We start from the raw sequence: 22,192 nt of genomic DNA on the forward strand, positions 1-22,192 counted from the left end.
GCTCGGAGTAATGTCAATCAAAATCAAACAGCCTGATCCCTCGAGAAATACAGAAGGAATGTTAACAGAGGGGCATTTTAAAAAAAGAAACAGGATTGGGTAATATACTTTAATCTCCTTTCAATAAACTTGTGTACAGTATTCAAAAGTTAGATTTCACAGTTAAACAAAGACTACTTTTTGATGTTAGAGCAATGTTTAGAAAAAAAACTGCCTCTATGTACATTCATTCACATTTGACAGTTCAAGCAAAGATAATACATTTGATTTTGAAATGTACATATACACATATGCTACAAATGCCAGAGAAGAAATAAAGCGCATTTATACAAGTTTTAGAGAAGCAGACCAGTATTGAGTAAGCTGAAAGTGTTGTCGCTTTTTACAGTGGTCTTGTGTTCATTTCAGAATGAAACTCAACAGGGAAACAGACTTGCGTTACAGAGTGTTTTCATAATTCATTTTTAACATAGCGGACACATGTACGCTATAGCTGTACAATTTGACAGTATGTCAGTATTATGTGGACCATGTGTGGTTAAAAACATGACAAGGTCTGCAGAAAAGAGGACAACACACAAACATGATTCATGATTCTAAAGGACGCAACCATAACTTCAGACTAAAGTGTAAAACAAACCTTTTCATAAATCCATGCACTGATGTCAGAGAACTTTCACAAAAGTTGAGTAACTTAGCGCGCAACATCTCTCAAGTTAGGATCTGATCAACAACAACCGATTTCTTACCCGTCCTCCATTTCCCAGTGAAGGAAGATAGACCTACCAGCTCTGACACTGCAGTCATAGACCCAGACATGTTGATTACCATTAAATAAAACCACATCAAAAGAAAGGCAAGCTCAAAACAAAAAGTGAACAGCGTTAAGACAGGCATATACCGTAGTGCCTGGCTGACTTCCCAGTTTGTTGTTTCTTTGCTACAGTAGATGGGGTCAAGTTTACATGCAGATGGCTACACAGATGAAGAGCAACAGTAGGGTATGGGGAGAGGCGTCGGGCTGCAGACTCGCAGCCGGTTCCTGAAATACGGTTCTCAAAGGTGCTAGCACCCCATAGGACCCAGCTGCAAGTCTGCAGACTAATACCGTTGGGCATGGGGGTGTAGAGTATGAATGGAAAATACAGTCTATGGCTGCATCTGAAATGGCACCCTATTCTCTGTACACTGGACTATTTTTGACCAGAGCCCTATAAAGTAGTGCACTATGTAGGGAATATGGTGCTATTTCAGCAGCCTATCAAGTGGTCTCTTCATCCAGGCGTCTGTACAGTGACCGCACAGACCAACCCTGACTAACGTTGAAGCTGTTTTAACACACTCCTAACATACTCTCCAAGACCTCCCAGTCAGAAAACAGTTCATCACTTAAATAGGTATAAAAACTGTACTTTTTAAAAAGTAAATATTATACATCAATATTATTATTTCTAAACGGAAAAATACAATGTGCAATTATGTACAAGCAAAAAATATCAGCACTTTGGTGTAGGTTGGTTTTGACCTATTAGATGAACTTTTTTTCGTAAAGAACTCATGGAACCAAGCAGCGCATACTTTATAAACAGATGAAGAACTATACTGTTACAGAGAGACTCTTTCAGATAAAGAGAAGTCTTTCAAAGACACTCACTACCAAAGCCGTTGGTCCTCCAATCATAGGTCTTACTCTCAGTTGTCTCACAGCCAGTTGCACTAAACCTTGTCAGACAACTCACCCTGAATTTAATTACGCTGCTCTAGCAATCGCTACATACATTCAGTCTGAAACTGCCATTCTAGAAGTTGTTTGTGTGACTTCAAAATGAGGGGCGTTTTACAAAACAAATTAATCAGCGATTGGATAGTCCCAAAAAAAATCTAACCATAGTTTCAAAGTTGATAACGTCATCCATGTAGGCCGGCTCTGGCCCAACCCATCAGTTTCTGGGACCAATCAGATTGGTCAGAATGTGTTCGCATTCTAGAAATCATCAGGGAGGGAGGCAAATCCAGACTCATCATTGAGAAGAAACGTCAGTTGGCCGGAGCGAGGTGGAAGGGTAGCCAGGCAACACTAAACCAGCTTAAGCCTATACTTCTTGACTAAAAATGACTTTCAATGGTGACTCCATTGAACATCAACTCTCCATTGAAAGTGCCTGTATTTTAGTCCAGGACTAGGCCGTGTCTAGCCAAATGCAATTGCCCCATGAGGTTACATGATAAATCAAAAAGTGAATCTAAATGACTTTATACAGTGAACATAGCACTGTCATGACTAGGGCTTGGAGGGTTTCCTGACCACAAGGCCCCAGGCCCAGAGTTTCTCCTGGTCAGAGTTTTTCCAGGAAATGGTCAGGAAATAGTCCTGGCCGTCGTCATGATGACACATTTCCCATGAATCAAACTACAGCCTAGTTACGGTAGGGAAGTGGACGTCGCTTCACACAGGGGAACAGAATGAATTACCTAGGAGACACTACCTAAGTAATCTAACCAATCGACCAACAAATATATATTGGTGACTACCACAAGTGCACCAACACATATTGGTAACTTATTATATAGCCTACCATTAAACCAACAGATATACTGGTGACTAAATAATCAGTGGACCAGTGAGCCCAGACAAGAGATGTATATATCCAATATGAATGGCTCTGAGTGAGCCCACACACACTAATATTCAGTCAGTCAGCAGCACAACACAGGAGACAAGTTACAGAGTTGGTCTAGGTCTCCCCTGTTGCGAGCTACCCCTATGGGCGGGCACAGACTGGGGTGAGAGATGCTACTGGAATTTCACACTGAATTCACCATATTTTACATGGCACTGTTTTCATTTGGTTGTTCTTAACAAAAATAGCCATGATAGTTTTCTTCATTTTTTTCTTGCATATTTGGACATTTTGGAGGACTGGGTCTTAAAGACTTTAGTCTTTATGAAGAAGTGCATGGTTCTAGGCTTCTATATGACTATGGATTTGGCCCTGTGGAGTGTTAATGGATGGCGAGTCATGGTTTCTAACAGCTATGAGTTCTCAAAAGGGTTCTATAAGTTCCCATAGGGTTCTATGAGTCTCTAGTGAGTGCCGAATGAAATCCACAGGAAGCGTGGGCTGGGCTCTCTCCAGGTCTTCTTTACGACACCCCCTAGAGGGCACTCTACGGTGGACATGAGGACCAGTTAGGGAGGAGGACTTTTATTCTGGAAAGTTCAGTGCTGCAACCTCTGGCTTCATCTTGAAGTACTGGCTGAAGCGAAGGACTGCGTATCTGAAACGAGCGAGCAAATGTACGACTTTAGTAACAAGATATCAAGTAAGTGACAATATATCATAAGAAAGCAAGATGCAGTGTCAGGGCATAATATCAAAAGTAGGCCTTCAGAGTGAAAGAAAGTACTCAACAATTTACATTATTACAGAATCTATAAATATGTTATATCTGCTATGGCTGTAATGTCATGTCTTCGAGAGCTTGGGACTATAAGGTTCTATCTGCGTTTTTGTCAAAATTGAGTTACTTGGGCCTCCCAAATGGCGCAGCGGTCTAAGGTACTGCATCGCAGTGCTAGAGGTGTCACTACAGACCTGGGTTCGATCCCGGACTGTGTCACAACCGGCCGTGATCGGGAGTCCCATAGGGCGGGGGGGGTGCGCTTTACTCGGCTAATCGCGCTCTAGCAACTCCTTGTGGCAGCCATGCGCCTGCAGACTGACCTCGGTCATCAGTTGAATGGTGTTTCCTCCGACACATTGGTGCGGTGGGCTTCCGGGTTAAGCGGGCGGGTGTTAAGAAGCGCGGTTTGGCGGGTCATGTTTCAGAGGACGCATGACTCGACCTTCGCCTCCCGAGCACGTTGGGGAGTTGCAGCGATGAGACAAGATCGAAATTGGGGGTAAAGAAAATAATATTAACATTTGAGTTACTGACAAAGCCTTGTTTTGTTCAATGTTCTCTACCTATATGGCACTCTAAATACCCCAATTCATGTTGTTAAGATGAAAAGATTACAATATACAAATTGCTGACACCATTCACACCAATGAGGGTTCGAACTCTAAAGCCAATTATCTCAGAATCATCTTTTTGCAGATAGAACTTTATAGTCCAAACTCTCGACTTGTCTCTGGATAAAACCTATATTTTTGAAGCCACTTACCCCAGGAAGTCAAAATCAATGGTGGAAAACTCTGCCTGAATCAGAGCCCACAGGCCCCAGAAGAAATGAGATGCCTGGAGAGAGGGAGAAGGAGATAGGGAGAGAGAAAGAAATGGGGGATAGTCATATTATTGAATGTGGGTCACTGTTCATAGTCCTGACCGGAATGGAAGTCTTTAACCAACACTATTGTCACGCCAAACATGAGAAAGCCCATAGTGACAACCAACAAAGGAGTTGTCCACAGCAGAAACAGACCGAAACCAAGGCTACCACTTCTATCTACAGTAAACACACGTGAGTGTAGTTACCAAAGGAGGAGGTAGGGCGAGTCTCAGGTGGTGTTGGGATTGTCGCCCAGGAGAGTGCTACGGTTGACTGTACAAAATGAGAATTCTAGATTGTCCTGGAAATCTCTAAGGAGGCTGCTATATAGAGTCTCCCTACTTCAAAAAAAGGTACAGCAAGCTTCTGTTGCCATGTTTAACCTATGGATTAGCAGAACATACCCCTATGTATAGCTAATGTATGGCTATTATACCCCCAGGGACTCCTATTGTCCATAACAAGGCATAACTCTTCTCATTCGTTTTCAATACGTTTGCAAGGTCACTTCTCTCTATGTGACAGCAAACAGTCAGACAGTCAATTAGAAATATTTACAAAGCTATTTCTCCTGCTTTGTTTGTCTCATTTGCAGGTCTACTAAGTGTTTCTTTCAAAGTACTCCTCTGCCTTTGGATTCCCAGGGGACATACCTTCTAGATGTGTCTATGTGTTCAGGGAAACAACCATTTCTGCTAGGTATCGGTGGATAGTTCAACACAAGACTACACTGCCCTAACTATTGATTAAAGGACCAACCAATTAACCTTCAGCGATTCACCCGAACAATACACATTCTTGTGCAATTGATTTGTTTTGGGTACATTTTGTTGTTTCTCTGAAAGAAGTGAGCGGAGAAGAGCAGAGGGGATGAAGAAAGAGTTGAGTTGAAGATGATGAACTGAGAACATTCAAACAGACAGATGACTGGCATTGAAGATCTCCTTGTGAAAAGCCTCAAAAGAGCCTTTCAACTTTACCTAGGAACACTACTGACTGATTTCCCTGTCTCAAAGTCTCACTGAACATCGGTCTAAAACGTAATCTTGTAAACAAAGCTCAAATAAAAATGTGACAACTTTGTCTTGGGCGTAAACCACAAATTAACCACAACAACAAAAAAAAGGAGAATGAACTCACCAGGGAGAAGCGGTTGACCTGTACGTAGAGCACCTCCACCTCTGGCTCAGTGACCTCTGACCCTTGACCTTTGTGTTCGTTATAGGCCTCCAGGTACGAGCGCAGCCACTGCAGCTGCAAGCTTCGCTCTGGGTAGTGGCTGTAGTCCACCTCATTCAGACCTAACAGGACACACATACACATGCTAAGTAAAAGGTTAAAACACAGATATGCTTAGCACACAGATATGCTTAGCACAATGACCAAACACTGCCCATAATATAATATGTCATTTAGCAGATGCTTGTATCCAAAGCAGTCATGCGTGCATACATTTTACGTCCTGGGAATTGAACCCACTATCCTGGCGTTGCAAGCGACATGCTCTACCAACTGAGCTACAGAGGACAACAACACATACACGCAGCACTTAGTAAAATGACCAATGACCATTCGCACTTGGTAACGTGACCCAAAACACACACTCTCTTACCTGCAAATTCATTGAAGTGGTTCCCAATGTCATAGGCTTGGTAATTGTACCCAGCGTATTCGTAGTCAATGAACTTCACATTTTCTGAAAGGAGCAGAGAGGAAGGTTTGTTTAGAACAGGACAGAGACCAGTCACATTATAAATGATAAAGCTGTGCATTATTAACCCATTATCATCCCTGTCTCTAGTCTAAGTGGTTCTGATGCCTGATTGACAGCCTACTATAAATATTGTAGGCCTCTGGGGTTGAGGAGTAAGAGTTTGCATTTTGAAGGGAAGTGAGGCGCAGATGAGAATGCTTAGAGAAAATGAAGACAAGAAAGTTGATACAGATAGACAGACATACAAAGTTGATAGAGCTAGACAGACATATAGGCCTAATTGAGTCAGCCATGCAGTTCGCCTGGTCCCAAACAGGTGTATGTGCTTTAGCCGATTCCTCTGTATAGCGTTGTCATGACAGTGGTTGTCATGTTATATAACAGTCAGACGAGTTAGAGGAGTTGGCAAAAAAAAGAAAAACATTTAGATCTAGGACCAGCTTTCACCCAGTTTGAATTTGAAAGTGCTCTGGAAAAAGTTGAGAACTGATTTTTTCAAAATAGAGTTCAAAGAGATTGATTTTATTTATGTTCTTCTTCTCGGTTTCACTTCCATGTTTTCTGCCATTATGTAAGAGTGGGGTGATCCCAATCCCAATATAAGCTACAGGAGCCAGTCATGTGATTGGAAAACAAATTGGATTATCCAATTCCGTTATCAACTTCTTCCAGGAAATCTCCTGATTGGCTTCACAAACAAATGAGCTCACACAGATGCTATTATACACAGAGGAATAATGTTGAGTCGTTTTTACATGTTTAGTTTTTGTTGTTTGGTTAGTGAGATATGTTATAATTCAATAAATACACAGAGGAATATGAAAGCGATAAAAGAGAAGTCGAAATGTTTATATTGGGTTAGTTTGGTTCACATGCAGTTGTGGAACTTGCAGTGGAATTGATTGGGTAAAAGGTTATTGAGAAAGAGATTGTGGTGGAAAGATGGAAAAAGAGGGACCATGCAGAATTAATGTGGCGTTGGAGGTAAAGAGATGCAACACTGCCCTCTAGTGAAGAAACAGTATTGCATGAGGTGACGTCAACATGCAAAGCCTTACCCCCAAATCTAACTACAAGAGCTGTTTTAGCTCTCTCCCTGACAAGAAAATACCCATTCAAATGCTGTAGGGTCTTTATAGTTTAAGCATTTGATTTACTATGCAGGTCATATTCAAGAGTGCTTGTTGAAGCACCCTAAATTCCAAATGATGTGTGTTTGTCACAGTACAGTTTCACATACAGTGTGTGTGAGTGTTTTGGTGTGTGTTTCTGAGGTTGACTTAGTAAAGACACGTGAGATGGTTACCGGACGCCGTGCGGTTCTAGCGGGACACAACAGAACACCTCCAGTCAGTGGCTAGTAGCCCTGTACAGCAGACGAAAAGGTTTGGGCAAACTCACATCCATCACACACACACACACAGACACAGACACAGACACACACTCTCTCTCTCACACATTCACACACAACCACAGTCACACAAACTGCAGAAACTGCCACTGCCAACGCTCTCCTCTCCTTTGGGCTCACCCCCCCCCCCTTTTCGCAACAGGCCCCTTCAAAGCTGCATTCTGATTGGTCCACATGGGACCCAATGGCACGACACCTCCCTGCTCCTATGCAAATGAGAGAATTGAGTGGCTTCCTGTTGTAATCTAAGCAACACAGGTTTGACACTCAGACTTGGGGCAGAATTTGACTACTTCTCTCCCTCCCTTCATCACCTGACTTGACAGAGCAGAAAGATAAACAGAGGGATGAGGCCTTGGGAAAAAAAGGGAGGACAGTTTTTCAGCTGAATGAGACAAACAACCCTGCTCTCTTATTGGGTGAACTGAAATGACCCTTTTAAACATCTTAAATAAGGGAAGTTACAACAAGTTAAAAAAGTTTCCCTAACCTTTCACTTTAGTCAGTTTCAGGGGGTAAACGGTTTTGTTATTGTTGGAAGGAAGAGGCTTCCCTCTGCTCTCACAGAGAGACAGTAATGGAACTGTCGCTGAGAGACTATTGTGGTTAAAAGAGCTAGTGGGGGAAAAAAGTATTTAGTCAGCCACCAATTGTGCAAGTTCTCCCACTTAAAAAGATGAGGCCTGTAATTGTCATCATAGGTACACGTCAACTATGACAGACAAATTGAGGGAAAAAAATCCTGAAAATCACATTGTAGGATTTTTAATGAATTTATTTGCAAATTATGGTGGAAAATAAGTATTTGGTCACCTACAAACAAGCAAGATTTCTGGCTCTCACAGACCTGTAACTTCTTCTTTAAGAGGCTCCTCTGTCCTCCACTCGTTACCTGTATTAATGGCACCTGTTTGAACTTGTTATCAGTATAAAAGACACCTGTCCACAACCTCAAACAGTCACACTCCAAACTCCACTATGGCCAAGACCAAAGAGCTGTCAAAGGACACCAGAAACAAAATTGTAGACCTGCACCAGGCTGGGAAGACTGAATCTGCAATAGGTAAGCAGCTTGGTTTGAAGAAATCAACTGTGGGAGCAATGGAAGACATACAAGACCACTGATAATCTCCCTCGATCTGGGGCTCCACGCAAGATCTCACCCCGTGGGGTCAAAATGATCACAAGAACGGTGAGCAAAAATCCCAGAACCACACGGGGGGACCTAGTGAATGACCTGCAGAGAGCTGGGACCAAAGTAACAAAGCCTACCATCAGTAACACACTACGCCGCCAGGGACTCAAATCCTGCAGTGCCAGACGTGTCCCCCTGCTTAAGCCAGTACATGTCCAGGCCCGTCTGAAGTTTGCTAGAGTGCATTTGGATGATCCAGAAGAGGATTGGGAGAATGTCATATGGTCAGATGAAACCAAAATATAACTTTTTGGTAAAAACTCAACTCGTCGTGTTTGGAGGACAAAGAATGCTGAGTTGCATCCAAAGAACACCATACCTACTGTTACAGGCCTCCCGAGTGGCGCAGTGGTCTAAGGCACTGCATCGCAGTGCTAGCTGTGCCACTAGAGATCCTGGTTCGAATCCAGGCTCTGCTGTAGCCGGCCGCAACCGGGAGACCAATGGGGCGGCGCACAATTGGCCCAGCGTCGTCCAGGGTAGGGGAGGGAATGGCAGGCAGGGAGGTAGCTCAGTTGATAGAGCATGGCGTTTGCAACGCCAGGGTTGTGGGTTCGTTTCCCACGGGGGGCCAGTATGAAAATAATGTATGCACTAACTGTAAGTCGCTCTGGATAAGAGCATCAGCTAAAAATGACGTAAATGTAAAAAAATGTGAAGCATGGGGGTGGAAACATCATGCTTTGGGGCTGTTTTTCTGCAAAGGGACCAGGACGACTGTTCCGTGTAAAGGAAAGAATGAATGGGGCCATGTATCGTGAGATTTTGAGTGAAAACCTCCTTCCATCAGCAAGGGCATTGAAGATGAAATGTGGCTGGGTCTTTCAGCATGACAATGATCCCGGGCAACACACCGCCCGGGCAACGAAGGAGTGGCTTCGTAAGAACCATTTCAAGGTCCTGGAGTGGCCTAGCCAGTCTCCAGATCTCAACCCCATAGAAAATCTTTGGCGGGAGTTGAAAGTCCGTGTTGCCCAGCGACAGCCCCAAAACATCACTGCTCTAGAGGAGATCTGCATGGAGGAATGGGCCAAAATACCAGCAACAGTGTGTGAAAACCTTGTGAAGACTTACAGAAAACGTTTGACCTGTGTCATTGCCAACAAAGGGTATATAACAAAGTATTGAGAAACTTTTGTTATTGACCAAATACTTATTTTCCACCATAATTTGCAAATAAATTCATAAAAAATCCTACAATGTGATTTTCTGGATTTTTTTTTCTCATTTTGTCTGTCATAGTTGACGTGTACCTATGATGAACATTACAGTCCTCTCTCATCTTTTTAAGTGGGAGAACTTGCACAATTGTTGGCTGACTAAATACTTTTTTTCCCCACTGTATATATGATCTCCTTACACTTTAACTGTAGTTCTGTTTTCGGTGATGATTTTTTTGTCATTGCTGAAGCTTGAGGCTTCCCTCTTCTCCCTCTCATAAAAACAGACAAGAGCTATCCTGTCACCAAGTAAGCGTATAAACTAGGTGTGGTCTAGCACTGGGTTGGATAACAGTATGGTAAAGAGCTAGCACTGCAAGAGCCGTCAGTCACTGAGTGAAAGTAATAAGAGCAAATGGTGCAGTGAGCTAGCTAACACAGAGCGGTCAGTCACTGTCTGAGTGAAAGGAGAGTGTGTTAGCGCCTACTGCTGCTCTGAGCTGAGAGCTGTGGCGTAGAACAGTGGTGTGTTCTGAACTGGGTCTGTCAACCCTCCCTCTGGCTGGCCAGCCGCTCCCGCCTGTCACTCCTAGGAGAGAAAAGCTGGACACAAGGAGCTGTGAGATCACCCACCCCCCCAGGTATAAATCAGCTGAATCCCTCTCCCCCTCCCTCACCTTAGCCTCAGGTAAGAATGCTCTCCTCCTCCACCCTCAGGTAAAAACACCCACCATTCCCTCTGCAACCATTGGCCACCTGGCGGGTCTAGTCTGGTCTGAGTGACCATTTCTACTTGCATCCTCTTTGTACACGGGCGGCCGTTAGTACCAAAGGCATTCACAACACAAACAAAACAGCATTCCCAAAGAACCACAAATAAAAACATGTATTGATGAAAATGTAAATGAGCTACGGAGCACCCTCCCTTCCCACCCTTAGCTAGCATGACGGGCAAAGCCTGTTGGCTCTGTGATGGTAGTTGGCTAAACAAGGTGCACTAAAGCCAAGGCCCTGTTCAGTTGAGCAAAACAGGAGAAAACACTGACACAGAAACCAAAATAAGCCAATTTAACAAGTTTGGGTATTTCATACCTCTTCTGTTTCAGAATGTCCTCTCTAATTTTTTACCTACTGAACACTATGGTCAGTCCTTCCTGTGGTTTGTGGCTTGTGACTGGGAGAATGCCGTGCAGAGCAGTAGTGCAGTGCCTCAATTCTATTTTAACTTCAGAACTAAACTAAAATTCCATTTCCAATTCCCTTCATTTCTCTTCAATGTGGAAAATCAGAATTGGAATTTCAGTCGACTTCCCGAATGGACTGAATTTAAATGGAATTGATCCCAAACTCTGGTGCAGTATATGAAATCAGGCCTACCTGTGACTGGTAGTGGTGGACAGTGCAATAGTGGCTAGGTGCAGTATGTTTGGGCGTGCAGGGTGAGACTCACCTCCTTGCTGATTATAGATTATGTTCTTACACAGCAGGTCATTGTGGCAGAGGACTACAGGAGAGCCCAGCACAGACAGACTCTGCTGCATCCACACCATCTCCTCTCTCAGTCGCCTTCGACTAGGCACCTCACTGTTTAACCTGGGGATGGAGGGAGATGATGGAGGTTGAGAGAGAGAGAGAAAGAAGGAAAGAGAGCGAGAGACAGAGAGAGAGATTACACATTACAGAAGTACACAGGGAAAGAAGTAGAGGTGTTGCGCAATCTCAGAGGTACAGTATTACTGTGCCATCTCGGATCAATAAAAGGAGAGGGTTGGAATCTACTAGAAAACTGACATCATCCAAGAGTAAACTCATCAACACGTAATCGCAGATCAATAAACTACGACTGCATAAAGGAGTCTTGTAAAGGCGTTGAACTCCAAACGTAGTGCATCAACTCAAATCCACTTTATTAAAATGGTCAACATACCAAACTAAAACTGTACAGTACATATTGTTCATGAACAGTGGGTGAGGTTTGAGTGACAGGGGGCTCGTCCTCTTCAGGTAAACACACCTGGTGAAGCTTTGTGAGGAATGCCAGTCATTCACTGTGCAATCGCTCAGTCATGCCAGAGGTCACAGGACAAGCCTCTCTCATACAACTCTAGTGTTCCATTCAACAGCTTCCTAATGGAATGTTCCAGACTAGAGCCCCAGAGAGTTATTCCTCATCACTATGTAACCAGACCTGGAAAAACTCCTGGCCCCGTTAATGAGTCATAAAGTAGGCAATGGGTGGAGGCAAAATATTTAAGCACCAATAATAACAGTTTTATAACTTAAAAAAGGTATTGATGAGAAACCTCCAACAGATTTCATGTGTCCCTACTAAGATAACTCAGTCCTCCTATCTAGACCTCGACTACGTCCCAATATCTCAACTAGCATACTATTCAGTGTGCATGGCATGAATACGCCAACGCAGGCCTTCATACTCCGTACCATGCAGGTCTGGATATTGGGACCCAGTTCATTTCTTTATCTACACCACTCACCTCATGTTCATCTCTGGGTCTTGGAAGAACTTGGGCACCAGGGCGAAGTACTTGCCCATTGTCAGCCACAGGTCTGACTGGGGCACCCATCCGTTGTGAGCATGGATGGCATGGTACTTAGCCAGCTGCCTCGCGATGAGCCTGTAGGGTGTTGGAAGCGATGTGAGTTGGCGATAGGGAGTTGAGAGGAGGGACCAAATTCTAGAGGCCAAGACTGTAAAAAACTCTTACTTCAGTATGGGCTTATACACTAGAGGCCATATTTGTAAAGAATCCCAGAATTGAATGAAAGTCAGGTCATAGGAAAAACACAAGACTGTCAACTCATGGAGTTTAAGGTGAGTTTACACCTAAGGGTGAGGCTATATTTGTCTATGTACATCGGTGTACCTGATATTGGACACGTGAACTGAATGCATAGCCCTGGAGTGGTTGGGCTTTAGCTGAAGAACAGGTTAGCTAAAGAATGGTTCTGTATCCATAGATCCAGGATCAGCTTTCAATCAAACTCCTGACCTGTAACTGTATCTATGTCCTGTGTTTCTACTGCTAGTAATGTTCTCCAAGGGAACAATAGTCACATTATGTTTCCTTACCGACTCACCCCCATATACAAGTACACAGACGCACCACACCTTACATGACAATGTCGAAGGCTATGGAAAGTGTAAAGAAGTGCAGGTGTACTGTGGTTTCACCTGAGAATGGGTAGACTTGACACATGAATTCAAAGGTGTGGTCTATGTAAAGTACTATATGTGTAGTGTGGGTGTAGTTCTTCTAAGATTAGGGCCTGGTAAGATAGCTCAGAGTTTCTGCTTTTTTCTAAGGGGGGGAGAGAGGGTTGGCAATGGGGGAGGGTGTGTTTATCTCAAATATTTAGACTAAGGGTGCTCTTGTTTCAACAAGTTGTACTCGACACGGTGGGATAACTATATGCGTAGCTGTACCTGGACGTGGGCAGGCTGCGGATGTGTTCAGGTTCCAGTGCCTGGCCCTGTAGGAACTCATAGCAGAGGCCGTTGTTGAAGGTACAGTAGAGACGCGGGGCGCAGCGGTGTGCGTGGAGCGTCCTGAAACTCTTCACCTCGTTCTCCCGGTCCACAAACAGCTCTGTCTTGTTGCCATAGATACGCACCAGGACCACATCCTGCATGACCCCGCCCACGTAGCAGCCCAGCAACTTATTGGTGATTCCATCTGTGAAGGACTGATCGAGAGAGAAAAATAGATGATTAGTAGACAAATTATCACAATTTGGCATCATCATCATCACATCCAATGCCTCAGTATAAAATAAATATAGTGCATTCGGAAAGTATTTAGACCCCTTCCCTTTTTCCAGATTTTGTTACGTTACAGCCTTATTCTAAAATTGATTTAATTAATTAATTAATTGTTTTCCTCAATCTACACGCAATACCCGATTATGACAAAACGAAAAAAGGTTTTTTAGAAATGTTTGTAAATGTATTAACAATAAAAAACAGAAATACCTTATTTACATAAGTATTCAGACCCATTGCTATGAGACTTGAAATTGAGCTCTGGTGCATCCTGTTTGATCATCCTTGAGATGTTTCTACAACTTGATTGGAGTCCACCTGTGGTAAATTCAATTGATTGGACTGGTTTTGGAAAGGCACACACACCTGCGTATATGAAGTCCCACAGTTGACACTGCATGTCAGAGCAAAACCCAAGCCATGAGGTCGAAGGAATTGTCTGTAGAGCTCCGAGACAGGATTGTGTCGAGGCACAGATCTGTGGAAGGGTACCAAAAAATGTCTGCAGCATTGAAGGTCCCCAAGAACACAGTGGCCTCCATCATTCTTAAATGGAAGAAGTTTGGAACCACCAAGACTCTCCCTAGAGCTGGCCGCCTGGCCAAACTGAGCAATCGGGGGAGAAGGGCCTTGGTCAGGGAGGTGACCAAGAACCCGATTGTCACTCTGACAGAGCTCCAGAGTTCCCCTGTGGAGATGGGAGAACCTTCCAGAAGGACAACCATCTCTGCAGCACTCCACCAATCAGGCCTTTATGGTAGAGTGGCCAGACGGAAGCCACTCCTCAGTAAAAGGAACATGACAGCCCTCTTGGAGTTTGCCAAAAGGCACCGAAAGGACTCTGACCATGAGAAACAAGATTCTCTGGTCTGATGAAACCAAGATTGAACTCTTTGACCTGAATGCCAAGCGTTATGTCTGGAGGAAACCTGGCACCATCCCTACGGTGAAGCATGGTGGTGGCAGCATCATGCGGTGGGGATGTTTTTCAGCAGCAGAGACTGGGAGACTAGTCAGAATTGAGGGAAAGATGAACAGAGCAAAGTACAGAGAGATCCTCAATGAAAACCTGCTCCAGAGCGCTCAGGACCTCAGACTGGGGCGAAGGTTCCCCTTCCAACAGGACAACAACCCTAAGCACACAGCTAAGACAATGCAGTAGTGGCTTCAGGAGAAGTTTCTGAATGTCCTTAAGTGGCCCAGCCAGAGCCCGGACTGGAACCTGATCGAACATCTCTGGAGAGACCTGAAAATAGCTGTGCAGCGACGCTCCCCATCCAACATGACAGAGCTTGAGAGGATCTGCAGAGAAGAATGGGAGAAACTCCCCGAATACAGGTGTGCCAAGTTTGTAGTGTCATACCCAATAAGACTTGAGGCTGTAATCACTGCCAACGGTGCTTCAACAAAGTACTGAGTAAAGGGTCTGAATACTTATGTAAATGTAATATTTCAGTTTCTTATTCGCAATAAATTAGGATGGCTTTTTGAAGAATCTTAAAAAGAAAATATATTGATTTGTTTAACATTTTTTTGGTTACTACATGATTCCATATGTGTTATTTCATAGTTTTGATGTCTTCACTATTATTCTACAATGTGGAAAATAGTACAAATAAAGAAAAACCCTTGAATGAGTAGGTGTTGTAAAACTTTTGACCAGTAGTGAGTGTATATACAGTGAGGGAAAACACCTTATCTACTGGGTGAAAAACCAGTGTGCAATCACAGCAGCAAGATGTGTGACCTGTTGCCACAAGAAAAGGGCAACCAGTGAAGAACAAACACCATTGTAAATACAACCCATATTTATGTTTATTTATTTTCCCATTTGTACTTTAACTATTTGCACATTGTTACAACACTATATATACAGTGAGGGAAAAAAGTATTTGATCCCCTGCTGATTTTGTACGTTTGCCCACTGACAAAGAAATGATCAGTCTATAATTGTAATGGTAGGTTTATTTGAACAGTGAGACAGAATAACAATAAAAAAAATCCAGAAAAACGCATGTCAAAAATGTTATAAATTGAGTTGCATTTTAATGAGGGAAATAAGTATTTGACCCCTCTGCAAAAAATTACTTAGTCCTTTGTGGCAAAACCCTTGTTGGCAATCACAGAGGTCAGACGTTTCTTGTAGTTGGCCACCAGGTTTGCACACATCTCAGGAGGGATTTTGTCCCACTCCTCTTTGCAGATCTTCTCCAAGTCATTAAGGTTTCGAGGCTGACGTTTGGCAACTCGAACATTCAGCTCCCTCCACAGATTTTCTATGGGATTAAGGTCTGAAGACTGGCTAGGCCACTCCAGGACCTTAATGTGCTTCTTCTTGAGCCACTCCTTTGTTGCCTTGGCCGTGTGTTTTGGGTCATTGTCATGCTGGAATACCCATCCACGACCCATTTTCAATGCCCTGGCTGAGGGAAGGAGGTTCTCACCCAAGATTTGACGGTACATGGCCCCATCCATCATCCCTTTGATGCGGTGAAGTTGTCCTGTCCCCTTAGCAGAAAAATACCCCCAAAGCATAATGTTTCCACCTCCAGTCTCCCGAGTGGCGCAGTGGTCTAAGACACTGTGCCACTAGAGATCCTGGTTCGAATCCAGGTTCTGTCGTAGCCGGCCGCGACCGGGAGACCCATGGGGCAGCGCACAATTGGCCCAGCGTCGTCCAGGGTAGGGGAGGGAATGGCCGGCAGGGATGTAGCTCAGTTGGTAGAGCATGGCGTTTGCAACGCCAGGGTTGTGGGTTCAATTTCCACGGGGGGACAGTATAAAAATAAATAATAATAAACATTTAAAAAAAATAAAAAATGTATGCACTCACTAACTGTAAGTCGCTCTGGATAAGAGCGTCTGCTAAATGACTAAAATGTCAATGTAAAAAATTATGGTGGGGATGGTGTTCTTGGGGTCATAGGCAGCATTCCTCCTCCTCCAAACACGGCGAGTTGAGTTGAGACCAAAATGGAGCTCTTTGGCATCATCTGACCACAACACTTTCACCCAGTTCTCCTCTGAATCATTCAGATGTTCATTGGCAAACTTCAGACGGGCATGTATATGCACTTTCTTGAGCAGGGGGACCTTGCGGGCGCTGCAGGATTTCAGTCCTTCATGGCGTAGTGTGTTACCAATTGTTTTCTTGGTGACTATGGTCCCAGCTGCCTTGAGATCATTGACAAGATCCTCCCGTGTAGTTCTGGGCTGATTCCTCACCGTTCTCATGATCATTGCAACTCCACGAGGTGAGATCTTGCATGGAGCCCCAGGCCGAGGGAGATCGACAGTTATTTTGTGTTTCTTCCATTTGCGAATAATCGCACCAACTGTTGTCACCTTCTCACCAAGCTGCTTGGTGGTGGTCTTGTAGCCCATTCCAGCCTTGTGTAGGTCTACAATCTTGTCCCTGACATCCTTGGAGAGCTCTTTGGTCTTGGCCATGGTGGAGAGTTTGGAATCCGATTGATTGATTGCTTCTGTGGACAGGTGTCTTTTATACAGGTAACAAGCTGAGATTAGGAGCACTCCCTTTAAGAGTGTGCTCCTAATCTCAGCTCGTTACCTGTATAAAAGACACCTGGGAGCCAGAAATCTTTCTGATTGAGAGGGGGTCAAATACTTATTTCCCTTATTAAAATGCAAATCAATTTATAAAAATTTTGACATGCGTTTTTCTGGATTTTTTTGTTGTTGTTATTCTGTCTCTCACTGTTCAAATAAACCTACCATTAAAATTATAGACTGATCATTTCTTTGTCAGTGGGCAACCGTACAAAATCAGCGGGGGATCAAATACTTTTTTCCCTCACTGTATATGACAATTTACTCAGATATTTATAGGCTTATGTCCAGTCATGCTGGTTTTCATAACAGGGATGGCTATAGGTACCCTATAGGCTTCTATTATATAGCATATTTACTATAGGTAGCCTATACTACAGGTACAGTAGACTTCCTGTCAGGTAGGCTAGATCTTTCTATTAATACTACGGATGAGGACATTTCTAAATTCGAATGGACCTCTACCATCCACAAACAGTATTCTGCCACCTACTGTAGTATACTTTCATCCTGGGACTGAATTCTATTGTTCCTTTATAAAAGTTGTCAATGGATTTCAGATCTGATGGAAAAACAAAAGGACCCCAGAATGCATTGAGGGAAAATAGGAATTACCTGGGTGGGTCTAAACCCAATGGTTGTTTTCATCCCCAATGAAAACTGGAACATTTCTGTGGGGCCAGGCATTCCACCCCTAATCGCATACACTATCAGGGATTGACCATGAGCGTAGAGGCACGTCTGGAATTTTATTTTGCAGGAACAAGCAATGGCTAGCATGTGCTGAGTCCTTGCTTTGTGAATGAAAATAGGCAGGGTGGTTGTGTGTGTGTGTGTCCACAACAACCCCCTAGAGCTGTGTTTCCCTAGAGAAACCACGCCCCCCCCCCCCACCCACCCACCCACCCCCAATTCAGTTTTTATTTACGAGGTGGAAACTGAAATTGCCCCCCATTGTGCCGCTCTTGTATGGTCACCATACCGCCTCGGTTTTACAATCAGCATACATGACAGACTTGTTCTATTTGTTTACATGAGCTAGGTGGTGTAAACCTGTGTGGTGGGTTTGTAAAAGTTTGCCATGAATAAACCACATGACTAGTGGGTCATAAGACCAGTTAATGGAAAACTCCATGTCCTGATGCAAATTGCCATCTAGGCTACGTTTTCATTCTCAAAAGTGTGTTCACCATTTAGACTAGCCTAACTTTAAATCACACAGAGGCCAGGAGAAAAACTCGGACCACCTTGTGACTCGGCAGGGAATTGCCAAGGACCTCACGACATGATATGATCATATCTTCAAGATAAAACAAATAAAAGACTAGAAGACTGACAGTCATCAATTATTAGTCTTAGCACATGTCCTCGGGGGAGTTTCAAAGTTCCAGAGAACCTTTCCCTTCTGACCACAGCTCTCCCCAAAACAGTTGCTGTGCCCAAAACAAACCAGGCAAAAATTCAGACTTTTACAAACCTCCCCTGGTCCCCTTGCTAAGTACCTCAACTCCTCCACGGAGTTGAGCTCAGACTAGAGTTTTTTTTATGAACCTCTGACTCGCTATGTGGCGATACTTTAACAATATAAACTCTTAAACCCTTACTGTGTCCCTATGTTTGCCCTCTGTTGTTGTGTGCCTCTCTCGGTTTGCTGAAATCCATACTTTTTAATAAAACATTAGTCAAATAAAACCACTGACTGTTTCCTTGTTGAGATTCAATTGGCACATGCACATTCGCTGTTGTGGCAATGAATGCAAATGGAGTGTTCCTCAAGAGTGACACTTAAAGGGAAACATTTTTTAAATGTTCAAGTTCATAATCTCCAGCACCACCCCAACATCAACATATGTGAAAATTGTGCATTTCTACGTTTTGTAGTAAAAAACATACATATAGGATACACACACTCACTCAACTGAAATTTCCACAGGTGGACTCCAATCAAGTTGTAGAAACATCTCAAGGATGATCAATGGAAAAAGGATGCACCTGAGCTCAATTTCGAGTCTCATAGCAAAGGGTCTGAATACTTGTGTAAATAAGGTATTTCTGTTTTTTATTTGTAATACATTTGCTTAAAAAATTTAAAACCTATTTTCGCTTTGTCATTATGGGGTATTGTGTGTAGATTGGTGAGGAAAAAATATAATTGAATCAATTTTAGAATCAGGCTGTAATGTAACAAAATGTGGAAAAAGTAAAGTGGTCTGAATACTTTCCGAATGCACTATATAGAGTAGAGAATCATTGTACCATCTAAACCGCTGTGAAATATATTTTCCATAACAAAAAATATTGTATTTTCAGCTGTTTGAAGCTAGTGTACAAAACTGAAACTAAAATAATCAAAAACAGAACTTAAGAACAGGAAGCAGAGAGAGTGCACAGAACACTACCACTTCTTAGACTTGCTTTCAATGAGAAAGAGTTCTATAACTCACATTTCTATGTGAATTTAGTCAGGTTGCCCAAAAAGTTACATATTGCAGCTTTAAAGAAAGAGTGATTTTAGGTTGTTGGTTTAAGTCATTACACTATTGATGAAAATATAATTTACCCACTTCATAATGTAATAATCAACGCATAATGTAATAATTATTATATTATGAGCCAAAACTATTACTTTGCGTTTGTGTTAAAAATATTTATTACATTATAAATGCAAAAGTTACTAAATTATTAGGACCTATTACATTATTGACAGTTATTACATTATCAGTTGCTACAGGGTTTAAGAATTTACATTTTTGAAGTATCAGTGCATAGACTTGAAAGAGTCGGAGGTTCATAAAAAAATAGTCTGCTTCCCTCATTCATATATGCCAACTACTTTAGTGCCTATTGATGATAGGTGACGTTTTGCTGCAATATGCAACTTTTTGGGAGACCCCTCAATTCACACAGAAATGTGTTATAGATCTGTCATTCTTATTGAAAGCAAGTCTAAGAAGCCATAGATCTCTTCTATGTGCACTATTTCTATGCTTCCGTTTTTAAATGTCGCTTATGCGTCTTTTACTTTGTACACCAGCTTCAAACTGCTGAAAATACAATATTTTTGGTTATGGAAAATATATTTCACAGCGGTTTAGATGGTACAATGACTACACTATACGTGCTTGTTTTGTCAACAACCAGGAAATGGCAGAGCGAGTTCTGCATAGTGCATCTTCAAGAGCCCCAACTCTTGCGCTAAACATTAACACGCATCGCTTGCGGTACTGTTTTGGAAACATTAGGAACGTATCTTTCAGTGAGAAATGAAAAATATATAAAATTCCACACGGCCATATCTCCATGTTACAGCGCTTGTTTACGGAAGACAGACGGAAGACATAGGCCGCCACCTGTGCTAATTAGTTATCTAGCGTGCTTCGAACACCTGTGTAAACTAACAGGAGAGGAAGTGTAGTTCGTCAACTAGAGGCACGCAGTGAATGGATCTGTGCAAAACTGCTACAGTAAGTAGCAATCTGTTTTATTTGAAAGTTTATTTCTCGCTGATATGAAAGACAAAGGGCATACCAGTATGTTTCGAAAACCGTTTCGAAAGCGATGGTTATTGAAGTTAAAACACAGCGTCGGAATTGTAGTTTACACGGAGGCCAAATGTGGAAGAATGTAATGTGGCTGAAGGGTTTTCGAGAGCTAGTGTGCGCACAGCTCAGGTGTTGGAGTTGAGGTACTTAGCAAACAGTCCCCCTACTCATGATCATCGATTCCTGGAAGTTGTACCTAGTCTTGCAATCGTAGAATGGCACTGTTAATATTACAATGACATAAGAAAATTGGCACCAGATCAAATGCATAGCTAGCTACTTGTCAACTACTTCAGCTGCCAGTTGTCTGTTATGTGCATGACGACGCCTATAATATCCTTGAATTTGATAGATACTTTGTTGCAATCTCCTGATGTGATACAGAACGTACAAACTACGTCAAGCAAGAGGCCTATGAATTCCACTGCCTCGATTCATCCGTCAATCGGCTGGCTTGAATGCTACACTGTTGCTAGCTAGCAAGTTGACGCAGCTTCTATTTAAAAAGGCGCAACACCTCCAGTTTCAGAATTAGGTAATAGCTGCCTGGTAAACAGTATGTGACCGATGATGGCTGTCTAGTCTGCTACGGTCATCGTAGAAACTTATTAGAAATTAATACGTCGAATGTGACAAATGTAATACCTTCATTTTGACCTCGGATGGTTTCCAGAACGGTCTCAGTTCCTTGATCAGTCTCAATGCACCAGATCTGTAATCGTTCTCGTCTAATGTGACATCTATTTTGGGTACAGCGGGCGCCTCGTCGGGTACATGAATGTAGTTGGCCATAATGAAAGATTCCAGCTAAATTGACAAGAAGTTCACTGTAGGCGGCTGCAAATGCGTTTGTATGAAATCTTGCTTGTGTGCGGAGGTAAAAAGTCTACTCGCTTCTAGTGCGGCAACGCCTCTTAGAAAATCCCACCCATACAAATAACCGATTTGCAGTGCATGCTGGGGAATCCGTGACTCACCCATTGCCATCAACCTTCTTATGATGGTCTAAAAGGTCAGCCATTTTGGTAAGGGAGTTAGTCAACCATGGTTTGCCAGTGCTGTGATAAGATATTGTGTAAAACAATGAATTTGAAGCTTATCTGCACTGTGTTTGTTAGAGAAATACCAGCCAGTTTTAGAGGAATGATTCCATTTTTTTGTTTTTTATTAACTGCCAATATGCCAGCATTCCATTAAAAACAATGCAGTCAATCCACAGCCATACACTGGCTGAAATGACATTTACAGTTTAGTCATTTAGCAGATGCTCTTATCCAGAGCGACTTACTGTAGTGAGTGTCTACATTTTTTATAAAATGTTTCATACTGGTCTCCCGTGGGAATCGAACACTGCAAGCGCCATGCTCTACCAACTGACCTAAATCAGTTGATGATAGGACTTAGACAAATTGTAAATACAACAAGTAGGCCTACTGATATTGTGTCATATAATAACACTCACAGCTTTCCAGGAAAACAACATTTTAGACATGTATGTTCTGTTTACATATATTTTAGAGGCTATTTATACAGAACATGTGTATAA

The 22,192-nt window shown here is 42.8% G+C and overlaps 1 protein-coding gene across 1 annotated transcript; it reads right to left on the minus strand.

Annotated features, from left to right (window-relative positions):
• Window positions 1–90: 90 nt before the first annotated feature.
• LOC311129840 (ethanolamine kinase 1-like) lies at window positions 91–21,552 on the minus strand. The gene is made up of 8 exons (XM_084162335.1): window positions 21,292–21,552; window positions 13,199–13,458; window positions 12,249–12,389; window positions 11,204–11,346; window positions 5,886–5,969; window positions 5,414–5,574; window positions 4,169–4,242; window positions 91–3,279 (listed from the first exon to the last, which is right to left on the minus strand). Exons 1-8 carry the CDS (start codon window positions 21,436–21,438, stop codon window positions 3,207–3,209), a joined length of 1,083 nt encoding a protein of 360 aa, XP_084018461.1. The 5' UTR covers window positions 21,439–21,552; the 3' UTR covers window positions 91–3,206.
• Between the last annotated feature and the right edge of the window lie 640 nt (window positions 21,553–22,192).

This window comes from Coregonus lavaretus (assembly GCF_964263955.1).
Source record: "Coregonus lavaretus genome assembly, chromosome: 5".
NCBI lineage: Eukaryota > Metazoa > Chordata > Actinopteri > Salmoniformes > Salmonidae > Coregonus > Coregonus lavaretus.

What these genes read in the sequence shown, in the direction of transcription:
- LOC311129840 (XM_084162335.1), bottom strand. Translation starts at nt 21,438, where the DNA reads ATGGCCAACTACATTCATGTACCCGACGAGGCGCCCGCTGTACCCAAA. An exon ending in GACCCAGAGATGAACATGAG is followed by an intron (nt 11,347 to 12,248) that starts GTGAGTGGTGTA and finishes CTCCATCCCCAG; the next exon opens with GTTAAACAGTGAGGTGCCTA. An exon ending in ATTGATTTTGACTTCCTGGG is followed by an intron (nt 3,280 to 4,168) that starts GTAAGTGGCTTC and finishes CGCTCGTTTCAG; the next exon opens with ATACGCAGTCCTTCGCTTCA.